Source organism: Perna viridis, chromosome 7 (assembly GCF_037379345.1).
Source record: "Perna viridis isolate PV_CMFRI_1.1 ecotype Kerala chromosome 7, ASM3737934v1, whole genome shotgun sequence".
NCBI classification, from domain to species: domain Eukaryota; kingdom Metazoa; phylum Mollusca; class Bivalvia; order Mytilida; family Mytilidae; genus Perna; species Perna viridis.
In genome coordinates, this window is record NC_142451.1 from 11,708,489 (window position 1) to 11,727,999 (window position 19,511).

The window sequence follows — 19,511 nt, forward strand, 5'->3', positions numbered from 1 at the left end:
GAAGATTTATGGTTATCATGAACTCGTGGATCGTTACGGTGTATGTGTGAACACCATGAACATTAATTTGTTCAACATGTCATAGTTTTCCTTTCCTCTTTCGTCTATCTCGGACTAGACTTTTAAAGAGCAACTCGGCGGCGGATGTTTCTAGAAAAGCAAGGGATGCTTACCCTACTGGTGGACCTGATGCATGCTCTCAGTTTTCGTCAAGTCCGCGTTGATCTTTTACTTTTATTACTTTGTATGTATTATTTTAGTAATTTTGTGTTCTTTCTTGTGTTTTTCCCCACATCTTGTTTTTGTCCCCGAATTACATTCTTTTGATTTCCGCTAGAATATTGGTTCCCGTCATTACTAGTTCGGTATTTAGTCAATCAGGTAAGACGTGGAATGTAATTGAAGAGATCTTGTCTCATATGTTACTTAATATTGCAAATCAAATTGTGATATCAACCGTAAAACGTATGAAGCGAAGATCTTAACAAAGACAAGGAATAATTCAAGGAGCATAAAGAAACTCAAACGTTGATGATTTAAATCGTTATTGTCCCCCCGTATATTTGCTATTGCCCACAGTAAAATTATTGACAAATTATCAATCCGCGGTTAACCAAACGATGAACCGAAGTATCTGTGAATAGTTTCGTATTTCAATGAACAAAAACAAACAGAGGCAACAAATTATCAATGCTTAAAAGTTTTATTTCTAACTGATTTCTAACTCTTCATTGACAATAGTCTAGTAAGGCCAGTGATCAGACTGTCTCGCAGATGAAGCGGTGAGATACATTACATGTGGTTACTCTCATCCACTTGTTAATTTGATCGAGGTACCCACAAGTAGCAGCGTTAACAGGGTTGTTCCCGTAATTATTGTATGTTATTGCTGATCCGTCGGTCCAATGCCAATTACCAGATCCCTTAGTTAGTCCAATATACCAGTCACCTGCAATGTAGTAAATGCTTTCAAATTGTTTCTATTTCTTAATGATTTGAACAGGTTTTCATAGCTTGTCTTCATTTTTTTCCTCAGTTACCAGGCCCTTGAAAGCTTAATTTATGCGTGTTTGCTAACTTGAACACAAAAGCGGTCTGTTGATACCTTAGGATTAAGTCTTACCCTTCAAAGAGGGTTATATATGCTTATCTGTAATGAAGAACATACGTTATAGGACGTCGTCACAATAATCAATCGAAGTCTTTGTTTCTAAGAATTTTGTTTTGCCCATTTAATGCAATGTATTATCAACTCACCTCCTGCAGTTGTTCTTGAAACAATAAAAGCTTGTTCTTCTACGCTATTGATGGCAACGAGATTTCCGCATCCTGCCTTACATGCGGCCTGTCGATTAAATTTCATTCGAATTTGGAATATTATACAATAATTGTATGTGTGCCTTTGCAGTATTATACAGTTATTGTAGGTAGAACGGTACTATTTCTCATTATTTTAGGTTGGCCTTTTGTTTACCCTACTTAAGTAAATACTTCCGGACACTGTGTGCTAATACCGAAAATGTTTTATTAATTCCAGGATCTAACATTATTGTACTTTTTAAAAATTGCCTTATATTTTTTGAAAACCATTTTATATAAATATTATGATTTTTTTTAAACTTATGTGCCATTCACAGAAAAAGAGGGGAGCTTTGACCCCAAACATCATCTGCTTAAAATACCAAAGAATCGAGACGGTTTTGCTATGACTTTGATCGCAATTTTAGTTATGGAAATGAAGAATTACTGAAAAAAAAAATAGTTTATAGCTCCTTCATTATTTTAAAGGTGTGAATTTTTCAAAGTTTTACTATGGTCGCGTATGGGAAATAAATAGTAAATTGTTAATGTTCTATTTTTAAGGGTATGTTTTGAATGTAGTATTAGAGCGTCCTGAAATCGCTGAATATACACTTGCATCCAACGTGTATATCTTGTGGATATCGCGTGTCACTATCAATCGTAATTTTTTTGTTTTGTTTAAATTCTTTTTTTAAAGTGAATTTTGCCATTACACAGAATTGTTTTTATATTACTGCGCTAGGTAAGTATTAGTGATATTAGTTATATTTTGAAGAAATATCATTTAAGTTGGTTAAACTTGCTCTTTAATAATTTTGTCTTAGCAAATCTTGCCTCATAACAAGCGCCAAAATAACTTACCTGTGCTTGGTCATGGTTGAGCAGTATAGTGCTGAAGGCGTAATATTTCCCATTAAATAGAAATATTTTTGCATTCGGATCATTGCTAATTTTACCTTTTAAATGAAATACAGTATATAATTATTAAAACAATTCTATCGAAATAAAATTGTATTGATTTATTAAAACATAAAGTAAGTTTCAGAGCGAATGAAGTAAACAGGTAAATAGTCATGCAATCTATTTCGTTTCTAAATAATAATAGAACTATCGGGTATTTTTTTGTTTTACACTTGGATGTATGCTATTGATGTACATGAAAAAAAAATCAGAAATTCAGAAATATTCAATATAGTTTTCAAAGTCACTTTTGCAAATGGGTTAAAGTTCTTCTAAATAACAGTACATTTGAATTGAAAGTTCATATCTTTGTTTCAGACTAGACACTCAATAAATATGTTGAGCTGAAGCAGGAGTGTAATTTTGTGTATTTTCTATTGTTATATACATTAAATTTACATGGAGGTGGTTTTGTTGTTGTTGTTGTTTTCATTGTTGTCGTTGTTTTCATTGTTGTCGTTGTTCTCCACCACGGCCTCCAATTCCATCTATGTCCCCATCTTCGGTATCCGTACCGATGTCCTCCCCAGTGCCCTTTATATTTACAAAATTTAGTTAGACCGGTAAATCAAAGATGTCAGCCCCTGACAATTTTGTCCTTTGTTGATTCAGAATGTAAAAAGATTGATTTAATGTCTTAAATGGGTACATTAAACACATATTTTACTAGATGGAAAATGTACAACTGGTGCCTTCTATCACATACTAAGGTTATGTGTTAGATGTTCCGATATTCTATAATACACCTTTACGGAGAGATGACAAGTCTTACCAATAACAGTCGCCAGTTTTTATTACATCGTTACCATTGATAGTTGGGCAAATAGATTTTCTTTAATTCCCATTATATTTCGAGCAATCTATTATCATATTTTAGCCGTGTATTACAAATTAATTTGTACAGAATAATCAAGGGAACCAAGGTAATCAAAAGGATGTAAACCAGGGACAAGGACCAGAAATGGAAAACAGACATACACAACAAAGAACATAAAGTAACTAAATCCATACATACAAAGAAATGAAAGCAAATGAGCAACTCGGACTACACTAAAAACTGGGAGCATGGACCATGTGCATCGGTAGGGTAAGCGTGATCCTCTTTTCTAGAAACACTATATGATTTTGTCCCTTTATACAGAAAATTAAAATTTGACATTATATCATGACATGCTATTATCTCTGTATTCAATGTTAGTATAACCAATATGAAATAATGAAACCTTAATAAGCATTGAGCCATTGAAATTTGAAAAAATAGACTAATTGAAAATTTATTTTAATGCCTTACCTTAAGATTACTTAAACGTTTGACAACTTTAAGGGGAATTATTCTGTTATTTTGTTACGAAGATGGCATTGTGGATCTTTTGGAAAATGAAAGATTTTTATAAAGCTGAATAATCTCAATTGCTTGAAATGGCATTCTGAAAAAAAGACCAGTCTTGGAAAAAAATGGACAAAAACTTATATTTACATACCTTTTATACAAATTTGATCAAATGTTCAGTTCTTTCTTTGAATGTTTAATAAAATCGTCCAATATTAAACATGGTTTAATTGAGCCGAAGTTTTAGATTTATAAAATTGTAAAGTTTTACTTTTAATTGTTTAACATCCGAAAGGCAAATTTTCCTTGAATTTGTTCATACAACTAATTTGTTATTATGAACTATTTTTATGGACTAATGTGGAGATAAATCAAGTGTTAAATCATATATATCAGGATTCAAATAAAATTAAGGGCTAAGCATTTACATAAAAATTAATACTTACCTTCAGCATCATGAGTTGTGACAACAAACACTAATATTAAGAGTACCAACTTAAACATCTTCGAATTGTTTAATCTTGAAGTCTTACATATGTCGTTTTTATACTTTGTTCTCAATGGTAGAGTTAATGCATATGCTGCAAATTTTTTAATCTATTTTTTTCTTTTCCGTAAATGTAAATATTTAGGAGTCCTACGTTAAAACACATTGACATTTCCTTTAACCACCAGACGATAAACCAAAATAATAAGGATGTATATAAAACACACCATTTCTTTCTGGATTAAATTTTGATATCTGTCTCAAACTTCAAGAGTTTCCTGTAAACAACTTTCTTTTTTCTGAAGTAGAAAATAGTAATATATTTAAAAGCCCCTTCTTTCTTAAAGCATGTAGCTACTAAAGGAATGTGATTGAAGCATGTTGAGAGTGATGCTTTAACTATACCCCTCATCTTAGTCCAATTGTAAAATTTAGGAACAAAATGTAAACCAATGTCATTAACCTATTATGTTTAAAGTAATTAACAGCAGACTGTACTGCTGACTCAGGTCAAATTCACTTTGTGTGGATATTATTGCAAATTTTTGTTAAAACTCGGCAGATTTATTTTTGCAATAATCAAACAACCGCTTCTCACAAGAAATACAGCAAGTATTGCAATTCATCAAATGACAGGTCATATTAATGAGATTGATTATTTGTGGGTGGTCTTATGTCTCATGGTATATGATCAATGCATTTCTGTTTTATAAAGTGTGTGCAATCGATCGAACGTTGCTTTTTACTATACTCGGCGTCACATAAATAACATACTGTTAAAATTTGAATAAAAATATTTTCTACGACTTTATTGACACCAACCGTCGTTTAAATTGTCTTAAATGACTTGCTCATTCGTTTAGCCAAACAGCTTCTCAAAAACAAGTCGCTTATAAGCTTAAATCATGCGTAACAAATCCTTACGGGAAAATCCCATACTAATATCCGCCATGTTGGTTTTTACGGGACGATTTGTTTACAAACGAAGTTCGTAAGTTCCCGTCGAACTCCGGTGACAATCGTCTGCTTGATCAACTTCTCGGTATTGTACGTTGTTCGCGTAAAATAAATCCGAGATATCCGAAATAACGCCGAAGTGCATTCTGGGTTCTTCGGTTTTTGGACAAACCATTTAAACGTAAACAACATCTCCTAGCAACCTGATCACTGTAAACATGGCCGACTTTTTACAATGTAAATATTGGCACCTAGAATTAAAATCTGACCGGAATTTAACGATTCAATGTTTAGGGAGAAGCCGTTTGGCTAAACGAATGAGCAAGTCATTTAAGACAATTTAAACGACGGTAGGTGTCAACAAAATCGTAGAAAATATTTTTATTCAAATTTTAACAGTATGTTATTTATGTGACGCCGACTATAGTCCAACACTCTGAGTCGGAATTTTTTGTGTTATCCCAGAGAATATATAGATTTCAGGTAGACCTGCAATCTTTTTTTAACATTTTTTTTCTCATTTTTTTCTCTATTATCTCATGTATACCAAATATTTAGTGCAGAAGCAGTGACTACGGATCGAACATCCTACATCCCGCACTGTAAATTTGAAGTAGATTGAAAAGGTATTTAGAAAGAAGAAAAAAAATAAAAATACCGAAGGTACGAACGTGATTTGTTCTGTGGACAAAACAACACCAGGAAAACCGACTACAGACGAAAAACTAATCATACAATATATAAATCCAAATCTAATCCAGCAACAATCCGGATGTAAAGTTGGATGCTCTGGATGTACGAGGAAGTTCTACTTATCGCTAGACACCCGGTGTACTCATCTTTTAAGATAATTTTCGGGGAAAGCGAAAAATATCAATGACAGATGGAGGTCATTTGTCAGATTTGAAACACACTCGATACTCGATATCTAATTAATCAGAACATTATTTATTTAGAACTGCAGATTTTTCAAAATTGTCACAACGGACATTTCCAGATTTAGTTAAAGTTCTTTTTGTTATATGGACAGTGGCTTCTCCCACTTAAACAGAAAATATATTTATTTACAAATATGTAATTAAACTAGGAAAACTTTCTTCAATTTCATTCAGTGGTGTAGTAGTATTAATATATAAGAAATACCCACTCCCTGCGTTACCAAAATGAAGGAAAGGTGGACTGAGGACACCCTATCACTTTACATCCTACTGGCCACCCTATCCTTTTACACCAAAATGTGCAAAGTAAAAAGTATAAAAAATAAACTCATGTTCATGAACGAAACTTTAATCCAACCTTGAACGAAACATTCCATAAAACTACCATAGTAATAGTAACAGAAGCTGAGTTTTCTTGTAGCTTTTCCAATCATTTACAGGTACAAAAAATGTAAACATAACATGTAATAGGTTTCGTGGTGTATCCCGTTTTATAAGCCTCAAATCAATAACAAAAAGAAAATTATAATGTAAATATAAGTCATTTCCCATATATCATTACATCGATAGTTGGCTAAATAAAGATTTAACTGGGTAATATTGTTATTGTGATTATTTACTGTGTGTCTGTTTTATCTGTCTGGTCCTTATCCTTGGAATATATTCTTTTGATTTTTCCTCGACTCTTAGTTGCCTCGATTATAAGTTCAAAAATATTGATATTTATAACCTTGCCCCTTATCGTGAAATAGACAAAAAAGAATGAAACTTTCAAATAAATGGTACCACAAAGGAAACGACGTCGTGTCTACCATTGTTTTGTTTTGTTTTGTTTTGTTTGTTTGTTTGGTTTTTTTTTCAAATAAAGCAAATTTTACCTTCCTAAGCATACAATGTTTTGTGTCTCAACTCAAACGTTTTGTTGTATATTTTAAATACCAACCTGGTTCCCTAGACAGGATACTTTAGCTTACGCAAAAGATACACTTTGATTACAGTTTGTTGCCTATAGATTAAGGTCGGCACTTCGAATGTTCTATATAGAAAAGTAAACAAATATTGTGAAACGCAACTAATGCACCATCGTATAATCTTTAAAAAATGATAAATACAGAGATCACCAAAGGTCTTCAATAAGTGTAAACAATCCTTCAAATAAGCTATGAAAGTAATAAAATGCACGATAACAAAACGATGACAATTCATCAAAATAAACTAAATTGTCAAAATAAGGACATGAAGAAACACAAATGACCAGCATTGACATTAGGGCAAATTAATTCATTTCTAACCAAGTTTCATGCTGCAAGCGCAGCAGACAACTTGGGTATATTGGACAAGCAACCAAAATAGACAATATTCTATTACGGCAACAACAAATCAGCTTTAAACATTTGTCATTTATCAAAAAAAAAAACAAAACAAAACAAAACAAAAACAAAACAAAAACAAAACAAAAACTAAAGAAAAAAAACGTTAAGTCAGTATTCATACGTTCTACCGTACTTGATATCACCATCCCTTTCTTCCTCGAAAATGTGTTTCTAGACTCGAACCCTTAATTTTTTTTTATCTCTCTCTTCTCATCTTCTCTGTAATCACTTTTCTATTCCCATTATAGGAAAACATACGGAATTACCGCATATATATTGTAGATATATTCATTAACCCATAATAGCCCCAGGAAAGATTTTATTACTGCCTATAGCACACCACAACTATTTGACACTTCTGTATGACAAGCATGATTTTTATCACATCCAAAAACACCACAATCGTCCTAAATAGAACTTCTCGCTAAGTGTTTCGATTAATGAAGGTCTTCTCCACATGGGAAAGACCTTATTGTTTTGTCTGCTTTTTTTATTTCATTATTTTGTACATTATTTTGCCTCGTCATTTTGCAAAATATCATGACCAAATTTGAACCATTGATGAACCTCATCAAGAAAAATTTACAGGATGAAGACATGATGGACTTCCGCATCCCCTTTTTAATGATTTATTAACATTGGTCTTGCTTGGCCGATTTGTAGAGAATGTCATGTACTACAACCAAATGAGAATATTTTTAGATTTCACCATCTGGCTTACAACCACTTCCAACGTTTCCATTACTTTACTTGTCAAAAAAGTAATTAAAAAAGATTCACGGCGATTACCCAGGACAAATGACACCTCACACGTGCATACCATTGCGAAGCACGGTAAATATGACTGTAGAAATTTTTCACAAATGAATAAATGGCACTTTAAATCTACAGTTTTACCTTTTCTATTAATTGGCAGCATAGAAGCAAAGTACTCTTACATGTTAAGTAGCACCCAAGCTAAGAATCATGCAAAATGTGATACATGGTTGGAAAGCCTACATTTTTTTGATATTTTGTTTAAAATACTTTAGTAAACAGAAATTAACATTTGGTTTTTCATATAACCGGTGTTCATAGGAGATAAGAATTATATAGAATGTACTGTAGATTTCAAAATTAAGGGAGATAATCCTGTAAATGACACTCAAATACAATAAAATCTATTGGATTTTTAATGTTGATTATCTCTTAAGAGCAGGCAGATTTGAATGAATAATTACACATTGCATAATATAGACCCATAAAACAATTTAATTACAAAAATAAAAATATGTAGCCTTTTTGGGGTGTATCACCTTTTTCCGATTTTGCATGATTCTTACAAAGAATGCTACTTAACACATTACAAATATGACTTTACATTACACATTCTCATCTTTATTCCGACTATTTTTTATCAATATACATACACATTATGACATTACAATGCATATATAATAAGTAGTGCCTTTATCCTTTTTAAACATTTTCCTTAAATTTCACACATCTGCGGAATCATCATAGGTAAAATCAATTTGAAAACTGTACAAGAACAGATGACGTTATAAATTAACTTAGAAATGTAATTTCGTTTTTATTAAACCAATCGTTACGGGAGGAATCTCCCTTAAAAATCCTTCTTAATAATTGAAAATTCATATTTTGAAAACTGGACGTCGAAGAGACATGAAATCTTCACCAATATCCTTTAGCCCATGTGACCTTTCATCCAGTGTCTAAGGTCACAGAATTCAAAAAACAAGTTTTCTGACTGAAACTTCATGCATTGAGAAAATGATAAGAGATAAGTGCATACATGAGGTATGAAATGATTGTGTGTGAGCTCTATATTTCAAGGTCAGGTTTACAACTGTCCGACTATAATCGTACGACACATTCAAGGTCGAACAGTTGTAAGTTAAATAGTAAAACTTCCGTGTTTTTGCAACTTCCGGTTCTAAAGTTAGGTATTACATCATATTTTCAATAATTTTCTGTTCCCAAAATGAGTACTAAAATTGCCTGAATTCTCAGATTATTAGTTTATCAAACGAAAGATCTTAACGTGTACAATTTCAAGTTTTATAAAAACAGTTGACTTACTAGTATTGGATTTCTGGTTTTGTCTCACGAAATTAGATATTCTTAGTGATAGTGAAAGGTAAGATGATGTTTCAGACCAACACAAAAAGAAATGGAATTAATCTACCCAATTATGAAAATGATACTGAAGCAAAGAGACCAATTGGCGTAGTCTGGGAAAGATTGGAAATTTCCGTTTATATGACATTAAATAAAAACGGAAGTTTTAGCTTAAAATAAGTATACATTAAATCGCATGCATATATATATTATCGATTACTATAAATACATTATTCCTTTTGTGAAGTTTACCATCCATATAATTTTCTGTACATTACACACATTTTGAAAGGAAGAAGGATAATATTTTATGTGTTTGTATTGGACAAGAATAAGTTTAAAACTTTCTGGAAATTCTATTTTGCTTCATAACCGATTTAACTAAATCGGTTATAAAGTAATTTTTTATCCAAAATAACATTTATGAATGAACCTTTTCAAAGCTTTGCAATGATTTGAATTTAAGTAGACGAAAAACAAATCATACAATATATAAAAACCAATATCACTATATCCAGCAACAATCCGGATGTAAAGGTATGTGCTCTGGGCGGACGATGAAGTTTTACTTATCGCTAGACACCCGGTGTATTGATCTTTCAGGAGCATGTTCGAGGAAAGCGAAAAAATATCAACGACAGATGGAGGTCATATGTCAGATTAGAAATGCACTCGATATTCGATATCTAATTTATCAGAACACTATTTATTTATAACTGTAGATTTTTCAAAATTGTCAAAATGGACATTTCCGGATTTAGTTAAAGTTCTTTTTGTTATATGGAGAGTGGCTTGATCACACTTTAACAAAAAATACATTTATTTGCAAATATGTAATTAAACTAGAAAAACTTTCTTCAATTCCATTCAGTGGTATAGTAGGATTAATATACAAGAAATGCCCACTCCTTGCGTTACGGAATGAACACAGAATGGAGGGAAGACACCCCTATCACTTTACTCCCCAAATTGCAAAGTAAAAAGTATGAAAAATAAATTAACTACTTCATGTTCATGAACGAAACTCTAATCCAGCCTCCAACGAAAAGTTCCATAAAATTACCATAGTAAGAATAGAAGAAACTGAATTTTTGTAGCTTTTCTAATTATTTACAGGTACAAACAATGTGAGCATAACATGCAACAGGTGTATTCCGTTTTATAACCGTCAAATCAATAACCAAAAGAAAACTACAATGTAAATATAAAATAGAAATGCGTCATTTATAAAAAAAAAAAAAAAAAAAAAGTTTGAAAATTTTAAATTTTATACGGTAGTCAGCATTACGCTTTTACCTTACTTGATCTCACCATCCAATCCGCGACAAAGTTTCTCTAAATTCCATAATTTATTTCTCTCTCTTCTTCTTCCACTTTTTCTATCCCCATTTTAGTAAACACACGGTAACCCGCATATATTTTATAGTTATAACCCGTAACCTTTAATAACCCTAGGAATATTTTTATTATATGTCCAGTAAAAAGGTCAAAAGCACACCTCAAACATTTGACACATCTATGTGAACATCTGTTGAAATCTATGACAAACATAATATGTATCACATCCATAAACACCCCTATCGACTTAAACGGAACTTCATTTAAAGTGTTTAGATTAATGAAGATGGGAAAGACCTTATTGTTTTTTGTCTGCTTATGTTTTCTTCCAGCATTTTGTACATGCCTCGTCATTTTTGCAAACTATCATAAAGAAATTTGGACCATACATGGACTTCATTAAGAACTTTGACAATATGAGGACATGATGGATTTTATGATCCTTTTTATTCACCATTTCTAAACATGGTCGCCTCTTTTTCTTTCTTTAAAAATATCTTTGCCTTACTTGGCCGATTTGTATAGGATGTCATGTACTACAACTAAGAGGCTGCTTTAGATTTCTCCATCGTATATCACTCACCACTGCCAATGTTTACATTACTTTATATGCTAAAACGTAATTTTCAAAATTGCACAGTGAATACTCAGGACAAATGACACCTAAAATTTGCATACCATTTTAAAGCTCGGTAAATAAGACTTTCAAAATCGCATGCATCATGCTGCACTTGGCGACGCTCTTTCTTCACAAAATATACTTTGGATGTCGTCAACGTTTGATTCCATGTTACTGCCTTAAATTTTCTGTTGCTGTGTAGTTTTCACAATAGCTTGCACAATGCAATACTTAAATTAAATCCAGAATACCAATATAACAACACTAATTTTATGGGAAAATGAAAATAATACCCATGAAAGGCTATTTTCATCAAAAATGTTTTTTTTCTGATACATGCTTTTATAGCTGATGGTATCACGAACCACTTCTAATGTTTCCTTTCCTTTACTTCAAAAAAGTAATTTTCAAAGTATATAGGTTACTTAATATCGGTCAGTCAAATTGTGATATCGACCGTAAAAATTCTGAAGCGAAAATCTTAACAAAGGCAAGGAATAATTCAAGGAGCATAAAGAAACCCAAAAGCTGATGATTTAAATCCTGATTGTTCCCATTTCATTTGCTATTGCTCACAGTAAAAATTATTGACAAATCATCAATCAGTGGTTAACTAAAACGATGAATTGAAGTATCAGTGAATGATTTCGTATTCGAACAAACAAAAACAAACGGAAGCATTAAAAACAAACAAATTATCAATGCTTAAAAGTTTTATTTCTAAACGATAGACTCTTCATTGACTATAGTCTAGTAAGGCCAGTGATTAGACTGTCTCGCAGATGAAGCGGTGAGGTACATTACATGTGGTTACTCTCATCCACTTGTTAACTTGATCGAGGTACCCACAAGTAGCAGCGTCAACTGGATTGTTCCCGTAATTATTGTATGTTATTGCTGCTCCGTTGGACCAATGCCAATTACCAGATCCCTTAGTTAGTCCAATATACCAGTCACCTGCAATGTAAAAAATGCTTTTATTTCTAAATGATTTGAACAGATTTCCATAGATTGTCTTTGTTTTTTTCCTCAGTTTCCAGGCTTAATTAATCATTTCGTGTTTGCCACGTTTAACACAACAGCGATCTGTTGATACCTTAGGATTAAGTCTTACCCTCCAAAGAGGGCTATACATGTTTATCTTTAATGAAAAACACACACTATAGGACGCCATCACAATAATCTACTGCAGTCTTTCTTTCTTAAAAATCCTTTATTTTTTGCCCATTTAATGCAATGTTTATCAACTCACCTCCTGCAGTTGTTTTTGATTCAATAAAAGCTTGTTCTTGTGGGCTATTGATGGCAACGAGATTTCCGCATCCTGCCTTACATGCGGCCTGTCAATTAAATTTCATTCCAATTTGGATTATTATACAATAATTGCATGTGTGCCCTTGGAGTATCATACAGTTATTTTAATGGTATGTTTGGAATGTAGTATTAGAGCTTCGTGTAAATCGCTAGATCTGCACTTGCATCCAATGTGTTTATCATGTGTATATCACGTGTCACTATCAAACGTAATTTGCTGTTTAAATTCTTTTTTTAAGTGTATTTTACCCTTACACAGAAGTTTTTTTTAAATTACAGCGCTAGGTAAATATTAATGATATTAGTCATATGTTGAAAAAATATCATTTATGTTTGTTGAAATTGTACTTTAATAATTATGTCTTAGCAAATCTTGCCTAATAAGAAGTGCCAAAATAACTTACCTGTGCTTGGTCATGGTTGAGCAGTATAGTGCTGAAGGCGTAATATTTCCCATTAAATAGAAATATTTTTGCATTCGGATCATTGATAATTTTACCTTATAATAAATTACAGTATATAGTTATTAAAACAATTCTATCGAAATAAAATTGTATTGATTTACTGAAAAACATAAAGAGTAAGTTTCAGAGCAAATAATGTACAGGAAAATAGTAATGCAATCTATTTCGTTTCTATTATATAATAGAACTATAGGGTTTTTTTTGTTTTTGTTTTTTGTTTTCACTAGAATAGATACTATAGATGTACATGCATCTACAATTTTATATTTATAAAATGCAAAAATATCAGAAATTTTGACATATTTAAAATAGTTTTCAAAGTCACTTTTGCAAATGGCTTTAAGTTCTTCCAATTAATGGTCATCACTACAGAGGTTTTACGGTCGTCATCATGAACTCCAGGATTGTTATGGTGTATCCATCTGCACCATGAAAACTGATTTATTCAACGGGTCATAGTTTTCCTTTCCTTGTTTGTCTACCTCGGACTTGACTTTTTATGAGCAACTCGGCGGATGTTTCTAGAAAAGCAGAGGACGCTTATCCTACCGGTGCACCTGGTGCATGCTCCCAGTTTTATTGGAGTCCGAGTTGCTCATTTGCTTTGGTTACTTTATATGTATGATTTTAATTACTTTACGTTCTTTGTTGTGTATTTCTGTTTTCTATGTCTGGTCCTTGTCCCTGGATTACATTCTTTTGATTACCTATGACCTTGGTTCCCTTGATTACTCTGAAGTGAAAGTTCGTATCTTTGTTTCAGACTAAAGACACTCAATAATAATTATATGTTGAGCTGAAGCAGGAGTATATTTTTGTGTATTTCCTATTGTTATATACATTAAATTTACATGGAGGTGGTTTTGTTGTTGTTGTCATTTTATTCGTAACTGTTCTCCACCATGGTCTCCAATTCCATCTATGTCCCCATCTCCGGTATCCGTACCTTCCCCAGTGGCCTTTATATTTACAAAATTCAGTTAGATTCGTAAAACAAAGATGTCAGCCACTGACAACTTTGCCCTTTGTTAAGTCAATATTGATTTAATGTTTTAAATGGGTACATTGAATAATCTTTTACTAGATGGAAAATGTTCAACTGGTGCCTTCTACCACACACCCAGATTCTTTTTTTTAGATGTTCAGATGTTCTAAAATACACCTTTACGGAAAGATGACAAGTCTTACCAATAACATATGCCAGTTTGTACAACGCCGTTACCATTGATAGTTGAAAAAATATGTTTTCTTTTATTACCCATGATAATTCAAGCAGTCTATTTTCATATCTTAGCCGTGTATTACAAATTAAATTGTACAGCATATGGTTTTGTTCCTTTATAAATAAAATGAATATTTGACATTATATCATGAAACGCTATTACCGCAAAATTTCTTAACTCAATGTTAGTATAACCAATATGAAATAATGAAATAGCATTGAGTCATTAAAATTTGAAAAAAAAGACTAAATGAAAGTGTATACTAATGTCTTAACTTAAGATTGGTCAAACGTTTGGAAACTTTAAGGGGAATTATTCTAAAACTTAGTTTGTCCTGGTCCATATTATATCATTTTGCTATCCAAATTAAACTCTGGATCTTTTGGAAAATAGAAGATTTTTACAAAGCTAATCTAAAAAACACCAGTTTCTCTTGGGAAAAAATTGACAAAAACATATATCTATACCTTTTATACAAATTTGATCTAATGTTCAGTTTTTTCCTTCAATGTTTCAAAATGCTCTTCTAAAACCAAGCATGGTTTAATTGAGCTGATCTTCAAGATTTATACAAAAATAAAGTTTTACTTTTAATTGTTCAACATACAAACGGCGAATTTTATTTAAAAATTTCTATACAGTTGATGTGTTATGAAGAAATATTTTTATGGACTGATGTGGAAATTCCCCAGGTCTAATACCTCAAGTATTAGATCATATCCATTATGATTCGAATGAAAGTAAGGGCTAAGCGTTTCCAAAAAAATTAATACTTACCTTCAGCATCATGAGTTGTGACAACAAACACTAATATTAAGAGTGCCAACTTAAACATCTTCGAATTGTTTAATCTTGAAGCCTTATATATGTCGTTTTTATACTTTGTTCTCAATGGTAGAGTTAATGCATATGCTGCATTTTTTATTCTATTTTTGTTAGTAAAGGAATTTCTTTTCCGTAATTGTAAATATTTAGAAGTCCTACGTTGAAACACATTGACATTTCCTTTAACCACCAGATAAACAAAAAACGATAAACAAAAATAATATGGATTTATATAAGACACACCATTTCTTTCTGGATTAGATTTTGATATCTGTCTTTCAAACTCTAAGATTTTCCTGTAAACAACTTTTTTCTGAAGTAGAAAATAGTAATATTTTTAAAAGCTCTTTCTCTCTTTATGCATGTAGCTACCAAAAGAATATGATGCATGCATGTTGAGCGTGATACATAAGTTCTATCCATTATCTTAGTCCAATTGTAAAATTTAGGGACAAAATGTAAACCAATGTCATTAACCTATTATGTTTAAAGTAATTAACAGCAGACTCTACTGCTGACTCAGGTCAAATTCACTTTGTGTGGATATTATTGCAGTTTCTTGTTAAAACTCTAAAATTGCGGCAGATTTATTTTTGCAATAATCAAACAACCTCTTCTCACAAGAAATACAGCAAGTGTTGCAATTCATCAAATGACAGATCATATTAATGAGATTGATTATTTGTGTGTGGCCTTATGTCGCATGGCAGATAATCAATGCATTTCTGTTTTATAAAGTTTGTTTTATAAAGTTTTTGTTCAATCGAACGAGCCCCGTGCAGGTCCGGGTGTTAAAAGAATAGGCCTGCAGCAGCACTAAGCTTGTCGTAAAAGGCGACTAAATAGTGCTCAGATCCCTAGCCGGGGGCTAGGGCGCTCTGCCCACAGAGCAACTGGGATGTGTGCCCCAGGTGGTGGAATGGGGTACTCCTGGCGTGTTAAATGCTGGGGTTGTCAGGCTATGATATGGAAAACCTGACCGCAAACCATGGTGGTGCACCGTGTTGGGAAAGATGCCACGTTTCTCGCACGTTATAGAACCCTACTGTGGTATTCGATAGGAGTAGGAACCATAGGGCTCCGCCACATGAGGCTAAATTGTCCAACCCTACCCATTTCTCCCTATTTCCAGTGGCAATCCTAATTTGTCGACCCCAATTGTCCTTGTGTCCCATCCCTTTTTCATTTCATCATCATTTTATATTCATTTTATCATCAATTTCATGTCCATCGTCTGAATATAGCTGAAACGTTGTTGCTCGGACGTTAAACCCCAACAAACAAAAATCAATCGAACGAACGTTGCTTTTTACTAGTCCAACACTCTGAGTCGGAATTTTCTTGTGTTATCTCAGGAAATATGTAGATTTCAGATAGACCTTCAATCTTACTTTATCAATTTTTTTCTCATTTTTTTTCTCTCTATTATCTCATGTATACCAAGTATTTAGTGGAGAAGCAGTGACTAAGGATCGAACATCCTACATCCCGCACTGTAAATTTGAAGTAGATTGAAAAGGTATTTGGAAAGAAAAAAAATACCGAAGGTAGAAACGTGATTTGGTCTGTGGACAAAACAACACCAGAAAAACCGATTACAGACGAAAAACTAATCATACAATATAAAAAAAACTAATATTACGATATCCAGCAACAATCCGGATGTAAAGGTAGGTGCTCCGGGTGGACAAGGAAGTTCTACTTATCGAAAGACACACGGTATACTGATCTCTTAGGAGCATGTTCGGGCACAGCTAAAAAAACATCAATGATAAATGAAGGTCATTTGTCAGATTGGAAATGCACTCGATAATCGATATCTAATTAATCAGGACACAATTTATTTATAACTGTAGATTTTTCAAAATTGTCACAAGGTACATTTCCAGATTTAGTTACAGGTCTTTGGAGAAACAGTTAACAGAAAATAAATTTATTTACAAATATGTAATTCAACTAGAAAAACTTGTAGTAGGATTAATATATAAGAAATGCCCACTTCCTGCGTTACGGAATGAAGACAGGATGGACGGAAGACACCCCTATCACTTTACACCCCAACTTTCAAAGTAAAAGGTATAAAAAAAAATTAATTAACTACTTCATGTTCATTAACGAAACTCTAATCCAACCAATTTGAAATTTGTAAATTTTATTATCCTTTTTATTGACGATTTTTTTAACATGGTCGCCTCTTTCTATTTTTAAAGATATCTTGCCTTACTTGACCGATTTGTATAAGATGTCATGTATTACAACTAGATGAGGCTGCTTTAGATTTCTCCATCTGATATCACTAGCCACTCCCAGTGTTTCCATTACTTTATATGCTAAAAAGTAATTTTCATAGTTTCACAGTGAATACTCAGGAGAAATGACACCTAAAATTTGTATACCATTTCAAAGCTCCGTAAATAAGACTTTCAAAATCGCATGTATCATGCTGCACTTGGCGAAGCTCTTTATTCACAAAATATACTTTGGATATCGTCAACTTTCGAGTCCGTGTTACTGATAAAATTTGTGTTGCTATGTAGTTATCACAATAGCTTTCACAATGCAAAACTTAAAATAAATCCAGAACACCAATATAACAACACTAATTTTATGGGAAAATGAAAATAATACCCATGAAAGGCTATTTTCATCAAAATATGCTTTTCTCTGAAACATGCTTTTTATAGTTGATGGTATCACGAACCACTTCTAATGTTTCCTTTTCTTTACTTCAAAAAAGTAATTTTCAAAGAGTAATCAAGGGAACTAAGGTTATGGGGGTAATCAAAAGAATGTAATCGAGGGACAAAGACCAGATATGGAAAACAGACATACACAACAAAAAACATAAAGTAACTAAAATCATACATATAAAGTATAGTAAAAGATTTATTGTGAATTCGCAGGACCAATGACATCTTAAAGTTGCATACTATTGCCAAGCCTGGAAAACATGATCGTAGAAATTTTTTCACCAAATTTACTTGAATGAATGATACTTAAAATCCACATTTTTTCCTTTTCTGCCCATTGACAGCACGGAGGCAAAGTACTCATACATGTAAACAATTTTCAACACTTTTGTAATAAATTACAAATATGATTTTACATATTTTCATCGTTATTTTGACTACTTTTGATCAAAGTACACACATATTATGCACGCATATAGAACTAGTAGTACTACATAGAGGAGTGGCCATTTTAGGTAGAATCAGTTTGAAAACTGTTACGTGTACAAGATCAGATGACTTTATAGACTTAGAATTTGTTTTTATATTAAACCAATCCTTACGATTGATTGATTGTTGGGGTTTAACGCCCATGCAGCAATATTTCAGCTATATTCAGGCAATGAACATGAAATGGTGATGATGAAAGGAAAAGAGGGATGGGACACAAGGATAATAGGGTCGACAAATTTTGATTGCCACTAGAAAAAAAGTAGGGATGGGTAGGGTCGTGCAATTTAGCCTCCTGTGGCGGAGCGCAAAGGTTCCTACTCCTATCGAATACCATATCAGGGTTCTTTAACGTGCGAGGAACGTAGCATCTTTAACAACACGGTGCACCACTATGGTTTGCGGTCAGGTTTTCCGTATTATAGCCTGATAACACGCCAAGGGTACCGCATTCCACCACCTGGGGCACACATCCCAGTTGCTCTGTGGGCGGAGCGCCTAGTCCCCAGCCAGGTTTCTGAGCACTATTAAGTCGCCTTTTACGACAAGCTTAGCGCTGCTGCTGGCCTATTCTTTTAACATCCGGACCTGCACGGGGCCCAATCCTTACGAGAGTTATCTCCCTTGAAATATCATTCTTATTTTTTAAAAATTCAAATTTTTAAAATCTGGACGTCATAGAGACATGGAATCTTCACCAATATCCTTTAGTCCATGTGACTTATCATTCGCATCTAGTATCAAAAGTCACATAGTTTAAAAACGTTTTCTTACTGCAACATCGTGCTTTGATATAAAAAAAAAACGATAAGAGATAAGTGTACACATGAGGTATGACATGACTCTTTTTGTGAGCAGTACATTTTAAGCTCAGGTTTACAATTGTCCGACCACCTGTTCAAAAGTTATGGCAGCTTAATTGTTACGAAGAGTTACTTTAGTTATCTTGACATTATTTTATGACCTATTCAAGGTCAAATCATCGTGAGTTCAATAGTAGTGGTTCCAAAAACATTTGGTATCATTCGAAAGATAATTCAATTTCCTTTATAAATAAACCACGAAAAACAAATTTTCAAGA

The 19,511-nt window shown here is 32.8% G+C and overlaps 2 protein-coding genes across 2 annotated transcripts; both read right to left on the reverse strand.

Annotated features, from left to right (window-relative positions):
- Positions 1–684: 684 nt before the first annotated feature.
- LOC148611340 (alpha-N-acetylgalactosamine-specific lectin-like) lies at positions 685–4,146 on the reverse strand. Its single transcript, XM_088591792.1, has 5 exons — positions 4,039–4,146; positions 2,662–2,796; positions 2,164–2,258; positions 1,258–1,345; positions 685–949 (listed from the first exon to the last, which is right to left on the reverse strand). Exons 1-5 carry the CDS (start codon positions 4,094–4,096, stop codon positions 759–761), a joined length of 567 nt encoding a protein of 188 aa, XP_088447918.1. The 5' UTR covers positions 4,097–4,146; the 3' UTR covers positions 685–758.
- A 7,974-nt stretch (positions 4,147–12,120) lies between these two features.
- On the reverse strand, positions 12,121–15,313 carry LOC148611341 (C-type lectin lectoxin-Lio3-like). Its single transcript, XM_088591794.1, has 5 exons — positions 15,204–15,313; positions 14,055–14,162; positions 13,144–13,238; positions 12,678–12,765; positions 12,121–12,382 (listed from the first exon to the last, which is right to left on the reverse strand). The coding sequence occupies exons 1-5, from the start codon at positions 15,259–15,261 to the stop codon at positions 12,192–12,194; spliced, it is 540 nt and encodes a 179-aa protein (XP_088447920.1). The 5' UTR covers positions 15,262–15,313; the 3' UTR covers positions 12,121–12,191.
- Positions 15,314–19,511: the final 4,198 nt, after the last annotated feature.